This window comes from Buteo buteo, chromosome 5, assembly GCF_964188355.1.
Source record: "Buteo buteo chromosome 5, bButBut1.hap1.1, whole genome shotgun sequence".
In the NCBI taxonomy this organism is placed as follows: Eukaryota; Metazoa; Chordata; class Aves; order Accipitriformes; family Accipitridae; genus Buteo; species Buteo buteo.
The window spans coordinates 5,687,920-5,707,308 of record NC_134175.1 but is presented as its reverse complement, the minus strand read 5'-3'; the positions used below and the strand labels follow the sequence as shown (position 1 = coordinate 5,707,308).

Here is a 19,389-nt window from a genome sequence, read left to right as displayed (position 1 = left end):
AGTATCTAGGCCTAAGCAGGATACCTTATACCACTTTGTAAGTGGGGCTGTAGGGTGCAAATGACCTCCAAAGCACCTGCCTGCAGAAGAGGCAAAGAAAGCAAAGCAATGAACCAAGTAGAAATGGCATGAGGGGTTGATACAACACCTTTCAAACTTAATTACATCAGCAAAAATGACATAGCTCAAAATCCTCAGGAAAATGCCTTGCATGAGGGGGACCTTGGTGTGCCAGTTAGGTGCTGCTACGGTGCTGAAGGTGCTTCAATCCAAAGAGCAGAGAGGCAAGAAGAAAGTAAAACCCCTTACTTGTCATTACACCGGAGCCAACCTTGTGATTTTTAGGGCTCCAAGAAAGAGCCGAGCATTCCTGGAGAGCACTATTTCCCCCAGCCTCACTCTCCAGCTGACACTGTCTTACCAACAGCTAGTATGGAGTCTGAATTACAGGTCCATGCAATGTCCTGGAAGAAGAGGATTCCCATTTCACTGTTTGTACTTAAGACTCCACATTCCTGTGTCCCAGGAGAACTGGTAGATCAGAGTGCAGATACTGTCCGAACAGTTCTTCTTCCTACCCTGTGCGGTACCGCAGAACCTCCTGCAGGCAGTTTCTTTAGCATTTATTGGTATTTTACCTTTAGCCAAGACACCTTCATTCTCTGAAGCCATTTCACCTAATTTCTAGACAAACTGCAGCACATATGCAAAAAAGAAATGGCAAAATGCATACTGGTCTTTTCTGGACCATGAGTTACTCTGTATGTATGTGTTCATGCATGTGGTGGAGAGAGAATGGGAGGTGAAAAGCGAAAGAGCTGGCTAATGTCCTGGGATTTCTTAGGACAGGCGGTCACTCTTAGTTGCACAGCTTGACTTCCCCAGAGAGTTTTCTCAAGGAGAAACCAGCCATCGATCTTGGGACACACAACTTCCAGGACCGTTCCTTATCTCAGAACAGCTTCTGCCACGAATTCCTGAATGTGCTTTAATGTTTAAATTATTAAATGCATTAATGTATTTACATTATTCAAGTCTTATGTGCATTTTTCTAAGATAATTTATGTATAAGAGTTTGAATGTCCATGACTGTTAATGTCTACAACCCTTCCTGTTCATTATTGATTCTGGAAGGGAAAAAAAAAGGCAGTGTTTTAATGCCTTATTTTTAATGTATTAAGAGTCTGAATAAGTGCATTCTCTTTTTTCTTTTGTAATTTCATAATTTAAGTAGTGCATTTATTAAACTGACACAGTATGAATTGTGGTGAAGTCTGGCACAGGTCCATACTGCCAACGCAGCCCAACCGACCATCACACTACTCTGCAAATCAAGTACAAGCTCAGCTCCTCTTACGCCAGCTTTTACTCCCTACCTGAAATCAGAAGGGACAGAGACTACAAAGAAGTCTTTTGAAAATACATTTTCTTTGCTATTTACATGGCTTTTCTTTGTCATCTCCATTTTAAGTCAGTGAAAGTTTTCTTATGTGATTGATGAACTGTTTTAATGCAAACCTGTTTTTTCAATGAGCTCTAACACACATACTACAGTTAAAAAATTTCTACAGTACCTTTTAAGCCCAGTACCTCCAAAGCTCTTCAGAAATCTAAACTTAGTATCATTCTGTTGTTTTTACACCACAGTTGTGCACATCATAAAATCAAAAATTTGCCCAGAGCTTGATGTCCACCGTCAAATTACCTACAGGAATCAGGTCACCTCCACTGTTGAACCACAGCCACTTCTAGAGCAGAATACAGCAGCTATTCAGCAGTAGCTGGCCATCTTGCATGCCAGTTTGGGACAGGAATGCTATAATAGGCAACAGAAACTGCAGAAAAATTCAGCTAACACACAATAGAGCTACCTCCGCTCACTCCACCCACACATAAATGGTGTTGTATGGACATGCATTTTATATATAAATTATGTGTAAATGCCTTAGATGTTTATAGCCAAAAATACTACTTTCAAAGTCCAGTTTTTACTGCCAGACAAATCCACTGCCAGCTGAGCCTACACAGAGCAACAGTGACACCCGATGGCTTTCAGCTTAACCTTCGGACACGCATTCCCTGCGAGAGGAACCCAGGGGCTCAATTTCCTCCGTCAGTATGGTAGCCTCAACTCAAATCACCTATCAGAACAACTCATCAAGAAGCTGAACTGCAGAGAGATAAAACTTGCTGTACGTAGGCACTGTATGTAATTATGAGTGTGTGCATAAGTTTCACAGTACATTCTGCATAATTACAGCCTTGCCTGGCACAGTTGCCAGTGCGAGCATGAACACACACGCACACACATAATGTATGCACAATATTGTGCATATGGACTTGGGAAAAGACAGAGAACAGTGAAAGTTGCTGGCTGTTGTTTTAAGAGCTGACTCTGCCATTTCTAAGGTTAAGTTTGTGTTTTTTTGCTACTCATTACCATTCTTTAACTGTTACAATTTATATCAGCATATAATGTTAAATAATTACAGGGAGCGGAGCTCACTCTAGCGAGGATATAAATGCGCTGTGGGATTCTACAGATTTAAACAAATAACACTCACAGCAGGGGGTGAGCAGATGAATTAGCATTAATATCCTGCCTGGGAGATCCCAGTGCAGTGTTATGGCTTAAATACAGATCTTTTCTGTAACAGTCAATATGACAGCTACTAGCAATACAGCCCAGCACATTCACTAGTCAATATAGCAGCTGCATCTAAAAGAATGCCCTTGTAATAATCCATACAGCAGCCAGTTAAAATAAATAACTTCCCTTTAACAGTCCATATCGCAGCCAACTGCATTAAAACCTTCCCTTTTAAGGTCTATACCATAGTCAGCTAAATGGAAAAATTGGCATCCTTCTTGGCAGCTTCAGAGGGAAGTCAAGCATCAAATGGGCTAGAGGCTGAATTCTCCTCTCATCTCTTGGGGGACAAGGGGGGTCCCTTCCATGTCATGCTGGTGGGGAATCCTGCAATGCTGCTATCACAGCTTACAGTTTAAGTTTTGTGAGAAGATGATTTAAGCCTCCAAAGCCATCACTTCAGTATCTTTCACAAGCAATTACATTCATTTTAAAAAATAAAAACCAAATCCTGTTTCTTTTCTGATCAGAATAACAAATCAGGTAGACCACAGCTGTCCAGGAGTAGCCAGCACATACATCCGTATTTCCTCAGAGTAAAGGCAATATGCCTTTTCTAGCACTTTTACCATTGCAGAGATGCCCCATCTCAGACTAAAAGCAGAACCCGAACTTGAACTCTCTGTTTTAAATCAGTAGCTGCTTTTTTTACTCTCTAACAAGAAGCAACAGGCTGAGGTAGGCTAGGAGTCTACCTCCCTTGGACTGTACCACAGCACTTCATTTTGCAACAGCAATTGCAAAAGACCATAATATAAATCATAATAGAAATGGTTACAAAGCATCCAAATCTGAAAACTAGACTGGAGGAAAATCCATGACCACAATGAATCCTGTCATAAGAGACCACTACATACAGTTTTTACCTAGGGTCTAATTCTGTTCTCACATATAGAGATTTTATACTGGTATACCTCCATTCTTCTGTGATGGAGTGGCTGTAGATTTACACTGTGAATTAACTGACCTGCAAAACAAACCTGTAGAACTTCGACAAATTACAACAATGCTTCTTGAGGCAAATTAGAAAGTAAACCGCAAAAAACTCATAAAGCACTTAATACTGAGCTTATAGTTTACAAACTGTTGTACAAGCAGTAATAAATCTCTAGAAAATGAAATGTGTAGATATTTTCATATTTTCCATACTGCTAAGAAATTTTATTGATAGGGAATTCTGCCACTAAAATGCTACATTTGCTAGCTTCTTATAAAAGAAAGGAGATAGATGACAATTTTGTTAGAAATTGGAATGATAAAGCAGGAATGGCATTTATTCTTTAAAACTCCACAAATGAAAAACATCTGCCTGCTTTCTTTTTAAGAAACCTGTCCCTTTGGGTATATATTAAAAAACATAAACATAAACCAGGGGCCTACAATCCCACCAGATGTTTGGCACCTGGAGCCTTTTCAAGTAATTGATCAAGAAAATAAATATTTTTTTTCAGGTAACAGGAAAAAATTCTCTCTAAAATCTTTCACATTGTCAATGCTTTAATTTATTTTATCTCAGTTTTTAAGGGAAGACTGCAGCTACAAACACATTCCAGCTTACAGCCTCCCAAATTAAAAATAAATACACACCACCCCTGCTCCAGAAGTCATGGTTTGAAGCTTTGACCATATTTTGCAAAATGACAGTTATTAAAAACAACAAACATGCATCACAGTGAGTCATCTGGTTTCCAACTTCTGAGTCAAAAGGGGCTGATTCCACACAAACTGAAACCTGGCTCTCTGACTACTTGCATGTTTAACGATTTGTATCTCTGCACCACAGCTTCAGAACAGGATGTGGAAGAAAAGAATGAAAAGGAGATGGGAGAAAGGGGAGGGGAGGGGAAGAGAAAAAACACTTCTTTACTGGTCCCAGTGTCATTGCAAATAAAGACCATGTCAAGATTTAAACCATAATAATGGAAAGGCTATAAAGGTCCCTGCTATAATGTTTCCTCTGATATTCCCTTTCATAAATGCTCTCTTTATGTTGCATGCTTTGCAATAATACATGTAATGTTTGTGAACTAGCCCCGCTGGGGAAGCTGTATCACATGAAGCTTCACAGAATACAACATTAGAGGCTAGACAATTCATTTACCAGTTCCTCAACTTTTGTTAGCTGCACCTATCTTCTTCAAGAGAATGCAACAAACATGAGGAGACAAGTAATTTAAGCAACCTCCAAATACGTTTAGCTGGAAACAGATCTGTATCTACCAACACATGGACCTGCAGTATGGAGTTACCTCTTCCTCCAATGCAATACCTTTCTGGGTAAGACTAAAAGCCTCTTCCCAGATCCTACACATATAAGCAAGATCCCCGAACTTGTTCACAGCTATGCCAATCGGATCGATAGCATCCTGAGCTTCCTCTTGGCAGAGACAGTGAAGAACATCAGTGCCTAGAGTATCTGACAATAGATCCCTGCCAGCACCAGAGGCGTGAGCCTCCTGATGGCAGTGCATAAATACATGAGCACGGGGCACTGGTTGCAACACCTCTTGCATTTGCATGTGCATAGCAAGACCCATTCACTTCAGGTAACACACTAGGCTGCATGAAGCTCAGCTCTGCCTTCCCAGAAGGAATGACCATTAACAGCAGCCTGAGACACCTGCATGCCTGGCAAGAGAAGTATAGAGAAGAACACCGCCTCTGTAAGAATTTAGGGTTAAACTGGAATCCCATGGGGCTTTAGTGCTGAATTTCCCAAGTGACCTGATACCACTACTTTGAAGCATACTGGGTGCTTGGCAGCTGACCACTAGAGTAAGAAGTAAGTCCATTTCTACAGGATTGTGGCAATCCAATGTTGAGAAAGGGGTTGTCAAAAATATAATGTCGGGGGGGGGGGGGGGGGCACACGGGCTCGTCTCAGTCTTGACTGTAATTCTCAATCACTGCACAGAAAGTATTTATATCCTGTTGGCAGCATGTGTAACCAATGCGACTCTTCGTGTCAGAGCTGTCAATTACGAGCTTGACTTATGAGGAAAGATTAAATGAGCTAAATATGTAGAGCTTGGCTAAGAGACCAGGATGGGGGTGGGGGAAAGGAGAAATTATGTGATAACTGTCTGCAAACATCTGAAGGGTGCAGACGCTTAAGGAGGAAAGGAATCACTTAGGGTGGCACTCAAAACAAACAGGAGAAGCAAGCTGGAAGGAAGACACAGGAAATTCTCGCTGTGTACCAGGGAAACTCCATTCCAGCAAGATGTACTCTGCTGTAAAATTGTATCCCAAGGAATACCATCATTCAGGCCATTCAGATGCTTGACAAAACACTAGGAAGTTCACAGCAGAGGAAAATCCTGCTCTAACCAAAAGATAACAGATAATGTAAAAACATGGGGCATATTGTGAGTGTGGCTGATGATATGAAGCTCTCTCTCCTGCTTCTCTGCAGCTGTAAAATTCTTTTACTAAAAAACTATGTATATTGTCATTGTTACTTTTCCAGAAAGGCAATTGTCAAAGTAGCAGTGGTGTGTTATGGGATCACAAGTGGAAAGAGGACATGGTCTGTACAATTATAACAAGGAGGAGCGCTATGTAATAAACTTGCCTACAAAACCAAAACAAAAAAAAACCCCAAACTATTAAGATGTTTGGAAGGATTTGCAATATAAGTGACATAGGGAAAAATACAAGAAACATGAAAAGCAGGGAAAGTCTCTTCTCCAGTAAGTTGGTTAGGAACTCCAAATCCAAGAATTATACTAACTCTGAACCTCCTAGTTTGGCAAACCATGGTTCTGAAGGTGCTGGCATCAGAAGTATCTGAAGGATGTACTCCTGTGCATCAAAGTTGGTGAAAGTTCTTTCAAGTTCTTGAATAACCCATTCTGCCTTCTGTGCCCCAGCTACCTTACTTTCAATGTCATGAAGATGCAACATACCTTTTGCTCTAAGGCCCAACAAAGATGCCATAGACATTGCAAATTTTTTCTTATGGCATGATCTCCCAGGTAAAACTAGGAAGAAGCCAAGAAGCAAAGAAAGATATCACATGTAGGCAGTTATAATCTTGTAAGAATCACTAGCTGTCACTAGACTCTTTGATTGCAGTAACAATGACACAGGCAGCATCTGAATATGTGCAAAAGAAGTCAAACTGCTCAGTGGTATCAGAGGTAAGACAGGAATTAAGAATCTCTAGCAACACTTTCCAGATTAGGAATTTAATAATGCGGGGTCAACAGGCACTCCAGAGGACAAGTCTCCTGCATAAAGTTATTTCAAGAAAGCTAAAAAGGCAGACATTCCTGTGAAGTTCTTAAGCTGGTCCCTCCTCTCCCTAAGCAGAAAGAACTGTGGGCAATTGCTGCCCTCTACAAGTTGTTCTGCACATAGCATATTTTCCACACACATGTAGCTGAAATGATACTATTATCTCACCTTGATCCCATAACCCATCATTACCAAAGTGCACACTGTGCAGGCACCTCTTTGCTGTGTGCTGTCACCTGTTTGAAATTAATAGGTACCCTTTCCAACAGCTGGGATGCACACAGCAAAGTGCTCCCAATCTTTCTGAGCAGGCAAAGAGCTGGCCTGCCAACAAATACACAACAGCTAGCTGATAGCAAAGCAGGCCATGGTCTGTAAGAAATTGTTTGTAGGCATAGCATGTTTAGACCTCCAAAACATCACGTGAACATAAACGAAAAAATTAAATTCATTTTTCTCAGGGGGAAAATATCAAGTAATGTTAAGTATTTCCTAACTGTGTGCCAGTGTTTTTTTCCAATGTCACAAAGCACTGTAGCTTCCATTTTACCTTTAGTGAGAGATCTGGGATCTCTGGAAGTCAAATCATATCCAACATTAAAAAAAGACTCTAAGCTAACTCATAGTACTTCAATTTCCTTGCACGTTTTGTAAAGAACAACTTAAAGCATTACAACTATTTTAAAACCATCTTAAAAATCTTCTGATCAGTAATGTTGGTTTGTCTGAAAAGCAAGTAGAAATTGCTTTCAGAGCTCTCTTCTGCACAAGCGCACAGAAAAGATTGTAAGCTGCTAACTCACCAGACTGTTAGTAATAGAAAATTACTGTACCTATCCTAGTTGTTATGCTGCCTCACCCACCGGCTCTAGTGTCATTTAACCTGTAAGCTCTTAGGGATAGGTAAAGCCATTATTAAATTTTGTACAGTCTGATAGGGTCTTAACCTGCTTTGGCCTGTAACTACTGCAAGTTTCTAGCTTTCATAGATTCACATATAATGCTACAACAGAAGTTATATCCCAAACTATTATAGTCCACCCTCTTTTAAAACCAGGATTTAAAGGAATTCCAAGAAAACTTTCCCATTGACTTCAGATGGGCAATTTAACTTGACGTGACAGTGTTCCTTTAACTATGCTCAGTAAGTAAATTTGCATCTGCGTGCTTTGCACATATTAATATATTTGTCTAAATCAACAGAGTAAAAGAAATTGACAGATTATGTGAGTACATTTTGCATGAACAAGAGAAGTCAATGAACACACAGAAGTAAGAAACAAAACCAGGCAAAAACCCAATAATCTCAAACTTATCAGAAGGTCAAACACAACAGAGGTCTGCTTAGTAAATCATAGAACTCTCTTTGCAGCAAACCAAAGGATATTGTGTAAGGCAGTCACACACCTCTGGCTCCCTGTTCCTGGCCAAATAAAACCAAAATTTGCACAGCAATTGCCCTCCACAGCCTAATGGAATTATTGTCCAGCACTGGGAATCCACAGCAACACATTCAGGACCTCCCCAAACAAACCGAAGCATTATCACACCACTAGGGTTACTGCCTGTACAGGAGGTCACAAAGCTGATAGTCTCTCTTTCTCTCCTGCTGACAGTGGTAAATTACCCTGACTAATGTTTCGCTGGGGGCTGTAAGTTAGTTGCCTACTGACTCTGGCTGTCTGGAAATCCCCTCTGGATAGATTTACTTTTAGAGAATCATTCAGTGTAGGCCACCACTTCGAATAAACCCATTGTGGCAGACTGAAAATTTGTACAGTAAACAGGTATTAATCTTGTCTTAAACAATAAAGGCTGGGAAAATGGAAAGCAAAAATGTACAGTACACTCTAGTCCCTCACATAATTTCTGGAAACAAAAGTCCCTCTGAAAAAAATCACGTTTTTCTACAAATCTAGACTAGGACCTTCGAGCTTCAAAAGAAAGGATAAGGATACTACATGGTATCCCTTGTGCAAGAATGTGTTCCAGAAAACAAAGTATGAGGTTTTCAGTGAAAATACCATTCTTGTCTTCATTTCAAACAACACTTTCAGGCAAAGGAGAATCTGCAAAAAATTTCCATGTATCTCATTTTCTGTAGGGTTTATCAGCAGAAAGAGCATCCACTACTTCATAAGGAGACATGGATTCTCAACGTGCCTAAAGATTTGTTCATAAAAAGTGCATTCTGAGTACTCTTAACTAACATTAGCCCCAACAAGTTCTCTCAAATCTTATGACACACTTCTGTAACCTTTCCTCATTCCCACTCATGGTTTTGTTCACATGGTTAAAGAAAATGGTATTGTTAGTGTTAGGCTCTGTCAACTTCTAATTACACCAGTTAGAGCTAAAACTAGTCAAACTTAAAGTCTCAATTGCAAAGCTCCTTCCTCAGAAATCTAAATGAAATTCTCTTTAACCACAGTCTACTTAAGAGGAAGCTTAACAGAATAGATAAGATTTAAAAGGAGGCAAGGAAACAGACAAGATCTAATAATTCTGTTGTCTGTCACTGAATGCTAAGCACCCAAATCCAGGCAGCTGAAAAAAGGGTAACTGTCCAGCTTCAGTTTCAAAAGTTTATCCATTATAAACACATATCACAAATTTTACAGGTTTACTTCCAAGGAAACCTAGCAACTGAACACAAAAAACGCAGAGGAACTAAATATGCCCATAACCAAGCCCAAATCATGGCTTCAATTTGAGATCTCAGCTGGTGGTTCAGGAAAGCAAAGACGCATACAAACACCAAATGTGTTCAGCATGGACATACAGACTGATGCGACTTTGTGCCTGTGGACGTGATGGATCTAGAAACGTCAAGTCTCTTTTCTGCTCTCCATTTTTTTCATTATTCCTCAATCACCAGAAAAGTAGTCAAAACCAGAAAAAGGATGAACTAAAGAAGTAGCAGTACACCACAATCACTTTTCTAAAAAGTATTACACATGCAAGGCTAGAGGCTTTTCCAAAGACATAAAAGTGGCAGAATGAAGCCCCTGAAATAGAAATTACCTCATTTACCAGGCCAACAGTCTAGGTCTCACATCTGTGCCACCAACTTGCTGGATGAACCTGGCTAAACAGTTAACCTGTATATCTCAGTTAGCTTTTCTAGAAAATGGAGATAACACAGACATATTCCCTAAACACAACAATTTATGTCTGCAGTGTACCCTATGATGTTTGCACAAAAAGTGGTGTTAAAAGCATTCTGGCCATTATCATGACCCTTAAAAATTTCAAAATCAGTTTAACAAAGGGTGGGGAAAAGCCATGAGGGCTCCAGCATATCCCAACAAACTCTACATTAATTGCTGTAGAGGCAGCAGTAATTCTTGCAACCTTGTACCTTTCAACAGCCTGTAAAAAGGGAATAAAATGTCCATATTTCAGTGCTAACTGCTATCATCTGCAGCCACAAACAGAAAGAAACAGCACATGCTAAAAATAAAAGAAGAAAAGTTAAATAATCCTGCAAAAGAAAATACCCTGTTCCTCATACCATGATCCAGGGATTTTGTAACTTAGTGAGAATCCCCGGGACTATTTTACATTTACAACCAGCACTTTTATATTCACAACTAGTACTTCTTCCAGCTATCAAGCACCAGCAAGGGAATGAGTAAGTTTTGTGGCAGGAAAAAAAAACACAAAACCAAACAACAAACAAGCAGTATGTGGAAAGGCCTCACTTCTAAGCTCTGCTTCCTTAGGTTCTTCCTGCAACCCAGGCTCATGTTAGAGGCTCTCATACGTATAACCTTCATAGCTGTAATTTAGACTGCAGCAGATTTGGTAGAAAGCAAAGGCCAACAGCAAACATATTCAAGCTCTTGAAAACATCTCAAAAGGAGCACAGTATAGTTAAAAAGCTACAAGATACTGCTAGGGAAAGAAACAACAAGCTAAAAAGAGAAGCAAAAAAGATGGCATAATTATACTAAAGAGAGAAATTCAATCAAAGAAACAAAGATTCAAGAAGAAAAGGGGATTTCCTAATGCTTTAACCTCACAAAAAGGGGCTTTGTCCTATGTAGTTACATCTTTTGCACATCCCAGGGCTTTGCTTTGAGTGGCTGCAAAAAGACAAACCTATTCCAATTCCACAAGTGTTCAGAGGATTATCAGAGGTGGCTGCACATACAAGCAGAAAGGGATGCAGCAGTGTTCACTGATAAGCTGGACTCAAGGAGAAGCTGATCCCGCACTGACGATGACAAACGTGGCTGTAAACAGCAGCAGAGCGAGATGCTGACACTCTGCTAACACAAGGTTACACTTCCCACTATGGAGCTACACGGCAAATTTTAATGGGCCAAGACCGACAGCTAGGGAAATGAGTGTCCGCTCTCTGCTGCAAAAATTATAGCTTCTCCCATCCCCCTCCAACTCATTCTCCACTGTCAGTACTATAACACAATGACCTCTTATTAGGGAGTATTTTTCAGTTGGGACAGTTTATTGTAAGGACACTGGATAACTCAAGGGATTAATGGCATGGACATGGAGTCCCTTATCTCCAGTTTGGTAGTTCAAAACATCAGAAGTGGGTTGAAGAAAGAGCAATTAGGAGTCTGACATGAGTTTGTAGGGCTCCATTCTAGAGGCCTCAGTAAGGCCATAAACCTTAGCAAGGTATGCTCTGAAGACCCAAAGCACAGGACACAATATGATGTGTCAAACCGCATCTGCTACATGATCTTGCAGAACACTGAAGTCCTCTTGCAAACAAATAGAAATCATTGCTTCTCCTAGACTCCTGTTGAAAGCAGCAGGCTGTAGGGGTACAGACTACATAGAAGACAGTGCCACTGAGCTCAGAGCAGAAGGTATTTAGCACCTTGCAGGATACAGTGCCCATTAGAATCACAAATACAATACAAAAACAGTTTGAGTCTATAATGACATCTGCTGATGCAATGCAAGATGTTTTAATTCTATTGCTTTCTTCCACTTGTGCATAACACCACTGACATGTTCCGAACAGGTCTCAGTCCTGTGAACCACTGAGTACTTTCAGTCACCAATTAAGTCAAAAAAAGTGAGGGGGTACAGAGCAGAATTTGGTCATGAGAGTCTTTTCTCCCTCCTCTGGATTCTGCAGGTCTTCTTCAACAGCTTAACACCAGATTTGAAGTCAGCAACGATATGCCCAAGAACATGGCTTTCCCATACAGAGCCATTTGTTGGATTCATGCCACAGTTTGTTCTGGTGTTTCCGTAAACATTTTTGTGACATGGTGCCGTGTGCCTACAAGTCTGCTTTATGGACTGAGATCTACTGCATGCATTAGAAGGCAGCATGCACGATCCTGGCTACAGAGAAGCCACAGTAGTGTGGTGGAAGTTAGGTCATCTGGCTCACAGAACTGAACTGTTCATTTAATAGGGCTTCTACAGATACTCAGCTGGAAGCAATAATGACTCCTAAGCAAACGTGACAAAGACTGTGAGAGTTTAATATAAAAAAAAAAAAAAAAGATAAAATAAGGAGAAAATCTCCACCTTTCAAAGGGCTTTAATTAGCCCACATGCAAGACTCACCATTGTGAGAGTAAAGTTTATGTTGGGAGTTCTTTAAACATGTAAATATTTTTATGTGGTAGGAAAACACACCTATACAGAAAGATACACAACTGCTATGTGCTTCCTCTGAGCAATTATTCAGTTGCATATACAGTAAGAAATTAATTAAATCAAAGGTAATGTTAGAATCTGCCTTGAGAAAGAGAACAAGCTGTTGACCAGCACAGGCTGTGATGATCTGCCACCTGCTATGACCTTCCTAAGGTGGGGGTTGGGGGGAAACGCAACACCAAAAAAACCAAACCACCAAATCCATCACAAAGTACATGGTGTCAATAACAACTTCAGGTAATCTCACATACAGATTCTATGCAATTAAGGGATGTCACAGTGTTACTAGACTAGAGAGATTTTCACTGCAGAGATTAACAGAATTCACGAACAGCCCTCTCATTAGATGCACTTTACTGACCCTTCCCAGTTCACAGTCTTTACTCACATCTCCCTCCTTTAAAAATCATCTCCTGGGTTCTCCAGAGAAGAGTTACAAGGCAAAAATACTTTGATGTGGCCAGTGCCACACCATTATGGAAAGTACTTGAGTCTTCTCACTGCAAACAGCTTGTATTCACTATGATCACCAAATGAAAGCCAGAAAAGAAACTCAATTAGAGATTTATATGTTTAGGACAATAACACGGGCTAAGAATTTTGGCAAGGTTTCGACTGAGTTATAGATGGCTGAAGAGGAAGGAAAAAAAAGAAAAAGGAGGTTGTAAAAAAAAAATATATACTGCAGCTCCAGAGAGGGGTGGCTCACTTCCCACTCTGCGTCACCATAAAAAAGAAAACAAAACAGGGTTCACTTAGTTGTCCTCATACACAAAAAATCCCAGAGCTCTTTCCAAGACGTTTCTAGAGTGAAAACATTGGATCACAAGCACTGCCAGCTGCCAGACACTTCTAAGCTTACTCTGAGTGCATCTGAATATAAAGACAGCTTGAATGAGGTCTCTGAGCAGCAGAGGCTTTTTTTATTAGACAATAGCACTAAGAATCTCAGTTTAAATTATGTTGCACAGGTCTTTCTTCAGACTCTTTACTAAATAAGCACTGATCAAGAGCATACATTGCATACACTTAGGACAGGCAGTCCGTGCTCAAGGACAACTCTGTGGCCTAGGTGACCCATGTCTAACCCCAGAAAGACAGGAGGCTATGGTTACAGGTCAGAATTCAGAGGTCAACAGCAGGGCAACATAAGGGAGTTTACACCTTTTTCACAAAGCACTAGTTCCTTAGAAAAGCAAAACAATGGATGCAAAATGATGCAGCAAAGATAACAACTCATGTATATTATATTCTCAGCAAGAAATTATATGCTGCTTCTTGAAGAACTTACCAGTGGCTCCCGAGATACTGCATTTTCAGTTGCAGGGCAGGAGCCAGCCTGTAAAGCAAAGAGAAGAGTGAGGTTACATTGCCACCTGATGGACACAATTAGAAATACTTGTCTGTTAAGACCACTCTTCCTATGGCCAGGATTTAGGCAAACACGCTTGTTTCTGCTATCAGTAGCAGTTCTGTGATGGACTGAAGACAAAAAGGTCAGAATCACAGAAAAAAATTAGTTCCAGCAGTCCCCATTTAAGACAACAGAATTCACAGAATCTGCAGAACCTGCTTTAGTGAGCCAGCAGTTAAGAGCCAGAGAGACCACTGAGAAGTGTCATAAACAAAATGTTCACCCTAACTCAAATTCTGAAATACATGGTGCAGTGAACAAACACAGCATGAAACTGGGACCCCCTCTGCTAAACTCTTGGTTGCAACACGGCATGGTATAAGACAGGACATTTTCATCATATATGAAATGAGGATAATAACTTGCCTGTCTCAAAGGGACCTGATGAGTACTTGACATCCGCAAAGAATTCTGCAATACTGAAAGGAAGAAATGCTGCAGAAGCCCAAAGTACTGCTATTGAAGTGGATGCAAAAGTACCTCACTCTGATTCCATGGTTCACTTTCTCCTCACTAGAAGGACTAAACTTGACACCAAGCTTCTCCCATTTCCGCGATCCAGTAATGCACCCTTTGTTTTCTGCACTACTCTTCTCAAGATTTCAAAACAACTATGATTTAACTAAACCTCACAAAAAGTCACTCATCAACAACAGGCATAGCATTTTAGCATAGTCCCATGTTTTACAGAATTACTCTCTGGCCTTTTCTTCACTGCCAAAAAAAAGCAGTTTGATCTCAGTATAACTAGCATATACCCTCTCTCCCAAGGTAGTGTCATGTAAGTTTTACCATAAAATAATCTTATGTTGGCCAACTATCTACTTTCAAATGTGATTCACATGATGTTAAGATGGTCTAAACCATATTGCCTTCACTGGGGGTTTTTTATCTTAGGAGAGGTGACACATACTGGTTACCTCAATGGTAAAAAAATGCAGTTTTATTAGTAATGAGGACAAATTTTGAGGCTCAGTTAGAAGAAAAGAGATTGTATTCATTGAGTAAAGGGAAAGACAAAACTTTCAAGCGATAGCATAAAGGTCCTTAAGTGACTTTTTGTCCTCCAACTGTATTCATCACTTTTATGCAATATACCACACTTCCAAAGTAGCTCCACATATTTTTCCCCCATCTACAAAATATGCAAAAAAAAAAGATAAAAATAATTATTTACCACAAGAGGGTGCCAGAAACTCAAATATACTGCAACTCAGCTGCTTCCAGACATAAGCATCATCACCGGGGCCCAGCCAGATCCTACAGCTAGGCAGTGATTCTCTAGAGAGGCCCTTAGGCTCTTCACGTGCAGCCATCGTCATTTTTGTTACTCCACTATATATCTGCAAAAATTTCAGCCACTAAGAATTCACTTGACATAACCACTGCAAATATCAGCTTCAACACCATACTGGAAGTCACACTGCCTGGTCTGTCTGTAGTGGAGACAATGCCATGTGATACCAAGAAAAGGGCATTTCTCTCTTCAACCTTGTCACTGGCTTCCCATTTTTATATGTGTAGTATATCTGCTTTCAAATTTTTTATAGCTGGATTAAAGCAAAATAATGAATAGTCTCGAGATCCATCCACTCCTCAAAAAATACGGAAAACATATGAGAATCAACAGAAGAATATGGCTTGTATGGTTTATTAATAAGTTAACTGAACCTGTTTAGGTTATGGATAAACTTATTTGGTGCATATGCTCTATTTTATTTCTTCAGCCAAACCCCAGGACTAACACATGTCTCTTAATACAGCTAATACTCTAAAATACTGGGGCCTGATTCATAGCACACTGAAGTCAAAGAAAAGATTCTCATCAAATTCAGTTAGCACAGAGTCAGAACTGCTTAGAAGAGGCAGACAAAGAGCAGCATGGATAAAATTCCTGTTGAATACTTCAAAAAAGTACCTATAGCTGTTAATTACTATTTCCATGGAATTGTTCCATCAAGCCACTCGCGTTGTGTTCAATTTTCTAAGAACATATGTATTTTGCTCTTCTGTAGCATGTTTCAAGGAAAACTCAAAGTGTTTTAACTACTTAAGCTGATGTTGAAAAGCAAAAAACTACGAATGTGTGGTGCAGACAGTAAAGTCACAAAGGAAGAAAGAAACCACCAGAGAATTCATATCCTCAGAAAATTCCCAGAGCATACAAGGTACTAGAGCTTGTATGTTCTGCCCTAAGGAGCTGCACTAGTATTTATGGACTGTCACTCCACACAAAATTTGGCCAACCTGGGAAACTCCCCGAAGAAGGATTGGAAATGAAGCCTAGGCTACTGTGAGAAAACATTTATTATATTGACAGGTAAGAGTCTTGATCCTGAAGACAAGTACTCAAAAATTCTGACATATGCTGGTACATAACCTGATGACACATATAGGATTAGCTGGATAACTTATGGTACTTTTGACTGCATTGTCCAAAGCTATCATCATTTTAAAATAAGATCTGCGTTTTCCTTCCAGCAAGATTTCCAAGTACAAGTCACAGTGTAACAACAAGGAACTAGTCTTATAACATAGGGGATAGTAACCCTCCAGAACACGTTAGCTCCGAGACAAGCCAAGAAAGATTCCATCCCTTCCACGCGATGGCTGTTCAATAGCCTGTATTTAATGAAAACAATGGTCATAACAGTCCAGAGACCACTTATCTTCACCATAAACCATCTTCTAAGGCAGAGAATCCAGAGGCTTAACAGTCAAGAGCTACAGGCAAGTGGGGAGGAAAATTTACCTATATATTGACTAACAATGCAAATAGGGAATTAAGTCTCTGGAGCAACAAATCAGGCATCTTTCAACACCTTTGAAATTTGCTTTAACTACTCTCTTACCTAAAGAAAAAATGCAGCTGGACGGTACACTCAATCCAAAGTGGGCATAATGAAGCTTTAGAAAGAAAACAAGTAAGATTTTGGTGTTTGTACTCTGCTTGCTTTCCCCCTAAACCTCATGGAAGAACATCACCAAGTATAAAAGATGCTAGAACACCAATGCATTCTGTTCACCGTATCATCTCTCCTTTCTCAGTCTCTTACATTAAATTTATATGTAGTCTGTTGTTAGTATAGTGAGCCTTCCAGTGTTATAAAACAAACAAAAGAATCCCACATACAGAATCCACTCTGCCTATCCTACCCCAATGGCTGCACTACCATTTTGGTACGAAGTCAAATTCAGCCATTGGCTTTAACAATTTCAGCCTTTTACGACTCACACAGACCAGCTACACATTGACTTCTGGGCTACAGGATTCTCAGCTTCTGCAAGTAATTGTACAGACAATTAGGTATCATTTTGTGTCCCAAACTAAGCAGCTTGGAAAAATTTAGACATATTTATCTAAACCAACAACACTACTGTCAATTAATGTTAAAGAACTTCAATTTCTCTCACACCACTGGGATTTACGGGAATGCCGGAGGACTGGGCTGCTGGCTGGCTGAGCCAAGAAGACTCACCAAATATACTGCTAAAGTACTCAGCATCAAAGAAATACTGACAGCCAAGAAAAATCGGAAATCAGTTATTCTGCTCACAAGCTATACCATCATTTTGCTCTTCCATTTCTTTTACTATAAAGAATAGTAACAGAGAGACAGGATCTTTTCTTCTGTTTATTTTTTAGTAAAGACATTGCTAAAGGCCCAAGGAACATGATTTCTAAACAAACCCATATATTTTAAAATCTCTGGTAGAAATGTTTATTGCCTTTAGAATATAATTCTATATGTAAATGATTTCATTTGAGCTGCAACACTCCCCCCTCCCCACAAGGCTTGAGGCAATATATTAATTCATGAGAATGAGAAAAGTAAACTAAGAAAAACAGATAATAAGCCAAAAGATATCTGACACTCCCTTTGCAGCATCTAAACTAACTAGATTTGTAATAGAAAACATGATAGGACCCAAACATAAACATGTTAAGCAAGGCAGTGCTACTACTCATAGTCTTATGTTGCATGCTTGGCAATAAATAAACAAACATCATCAGTGGCAGAAAGTAAGTATTTTTTAAAATTCTCTAAACGTTTAGTGTGCAATGGGGACAACTTTTTACACGCATTGATAACAGTGTCAAAACTGCAGTGGTTGCATGAGAGAAGTGGCATTTACATTCTGCTAGACTAATAAAGGTATTTTCATTGTTTTGTTTTATTCCAAAATTGTCTCCTTAAGAATTCATCTACTGTGCTATACATTTTTCAATTACACCCCTTTTTTCCAACCAAAGCTGCAAGAGTCTCTCAAATCCCATCCAAGACAACAGAATTTGAGAGCATTGAACACTGCTCAGCTAGCATTCTGGATGAGGAATGTGCAGCCAGTGTAAGACACATACTAGATGGTGAAGACAGGGGTATCTGTCATCAACAGGCACCAACAGCCTTGGACAGACAGAACAACCCTTCTGTCTCCACACAAGCACACAATGCGGGGAAGGAGAAAAGTTAATACACAAGCAGGACTGTTCCTGGTGTGTGTGTGAAAGGGGTAAATGTTAGTGTGGCTACCCTCTGGCTGAACTTGAGCGTTACCTCACATACCTGAAGCAAGGCAGACCACCAGAGCTGCCCTTTAAACAAACTCTGCCACTAATGAAGTCATGACAGGCCAGGAGCCAACAGGGGCACAACTAATTTGCTGTTGCTTGAGAATCCAGCATTTCTGCATACAATGTGACAGAATCCAGCAGGGGAGCAGTTAATTGACCATCTTCACCCACAGTGGCTTCAGAACACCTCTTTCCTCAGAGGAGCTGACGCAAAATACTCTCTCTGCGATGAAAAGTTAACTTTGCAGCCTGGGTATTCTGCCTTACCTCAGCTTCTTCCTGATTTAGACAGCAGCACAAGCATTAACTCCATTATGTTCTTTACAGACAATGCTTGAAAAACTCTCCATGTTACACATAAGAGTTACCGTTCCCATTTTTCACTATGGAGACAGTGACAGAGTGACTTTCTTCATGTCCTTAATTTTAAAACCCGGAGGGTGCTCTGGCTACATTTACGAGGCCCATTCAAAAGCAAGACTTTTCCATTTCCAAGCATCAAGGCTTCTTTTGAGATAAAGCCACACTAAATAAATGTTAAAAAAAAAAGGGGGGGGGTGCAATGAGAGGATACTATATCCAAGCACAAGAGAACATGAATGTTTCTCAGGCAACGACATCTGTCAATTAACCAGATTTTTCTCAGAAACCTCTAGTCAATAGCCTTGTAGACTGCCCAAGTGGCTTATGGACCAGTCGCAGGTTGTTTCAGGTTTCCTCGTTCTGAAAGCATTTGCTCGAAGCATGAGGAATGGACTGTAATGCCTGCACCTTAAACTACGACTGATGAAAGCACACAGCCGATCCAAAACTGCCCAGCAAAACTACCGTGCGTTTGGTAACTTGGCCTTTCACAGCCTA

General features: G+C 40.1%; 1 protein-coding gene across 1 annotated transcript in view; it reads right to left on the bottom strand.

Annotated features, from left to right (window-relative positions):
- PEX14 (peroxisomal biogenesis factor 14) overlaps positions 1-19,389 on the bottom strand; it is a 78,759-nt gene that overhangs the window by 57,555 nt on the left and 1,815 nt on the right. The window contains exon 2 of the mRNA XM_075027384.1: positions 13,830-13,877. Coding sequence (XP_074883485.1) covers positions 13,830-13,877 — 48 coding nt within the window. The remainder of the gene's footprint in view (positions 1-13,829; positions 13,878-19,389) is intronic.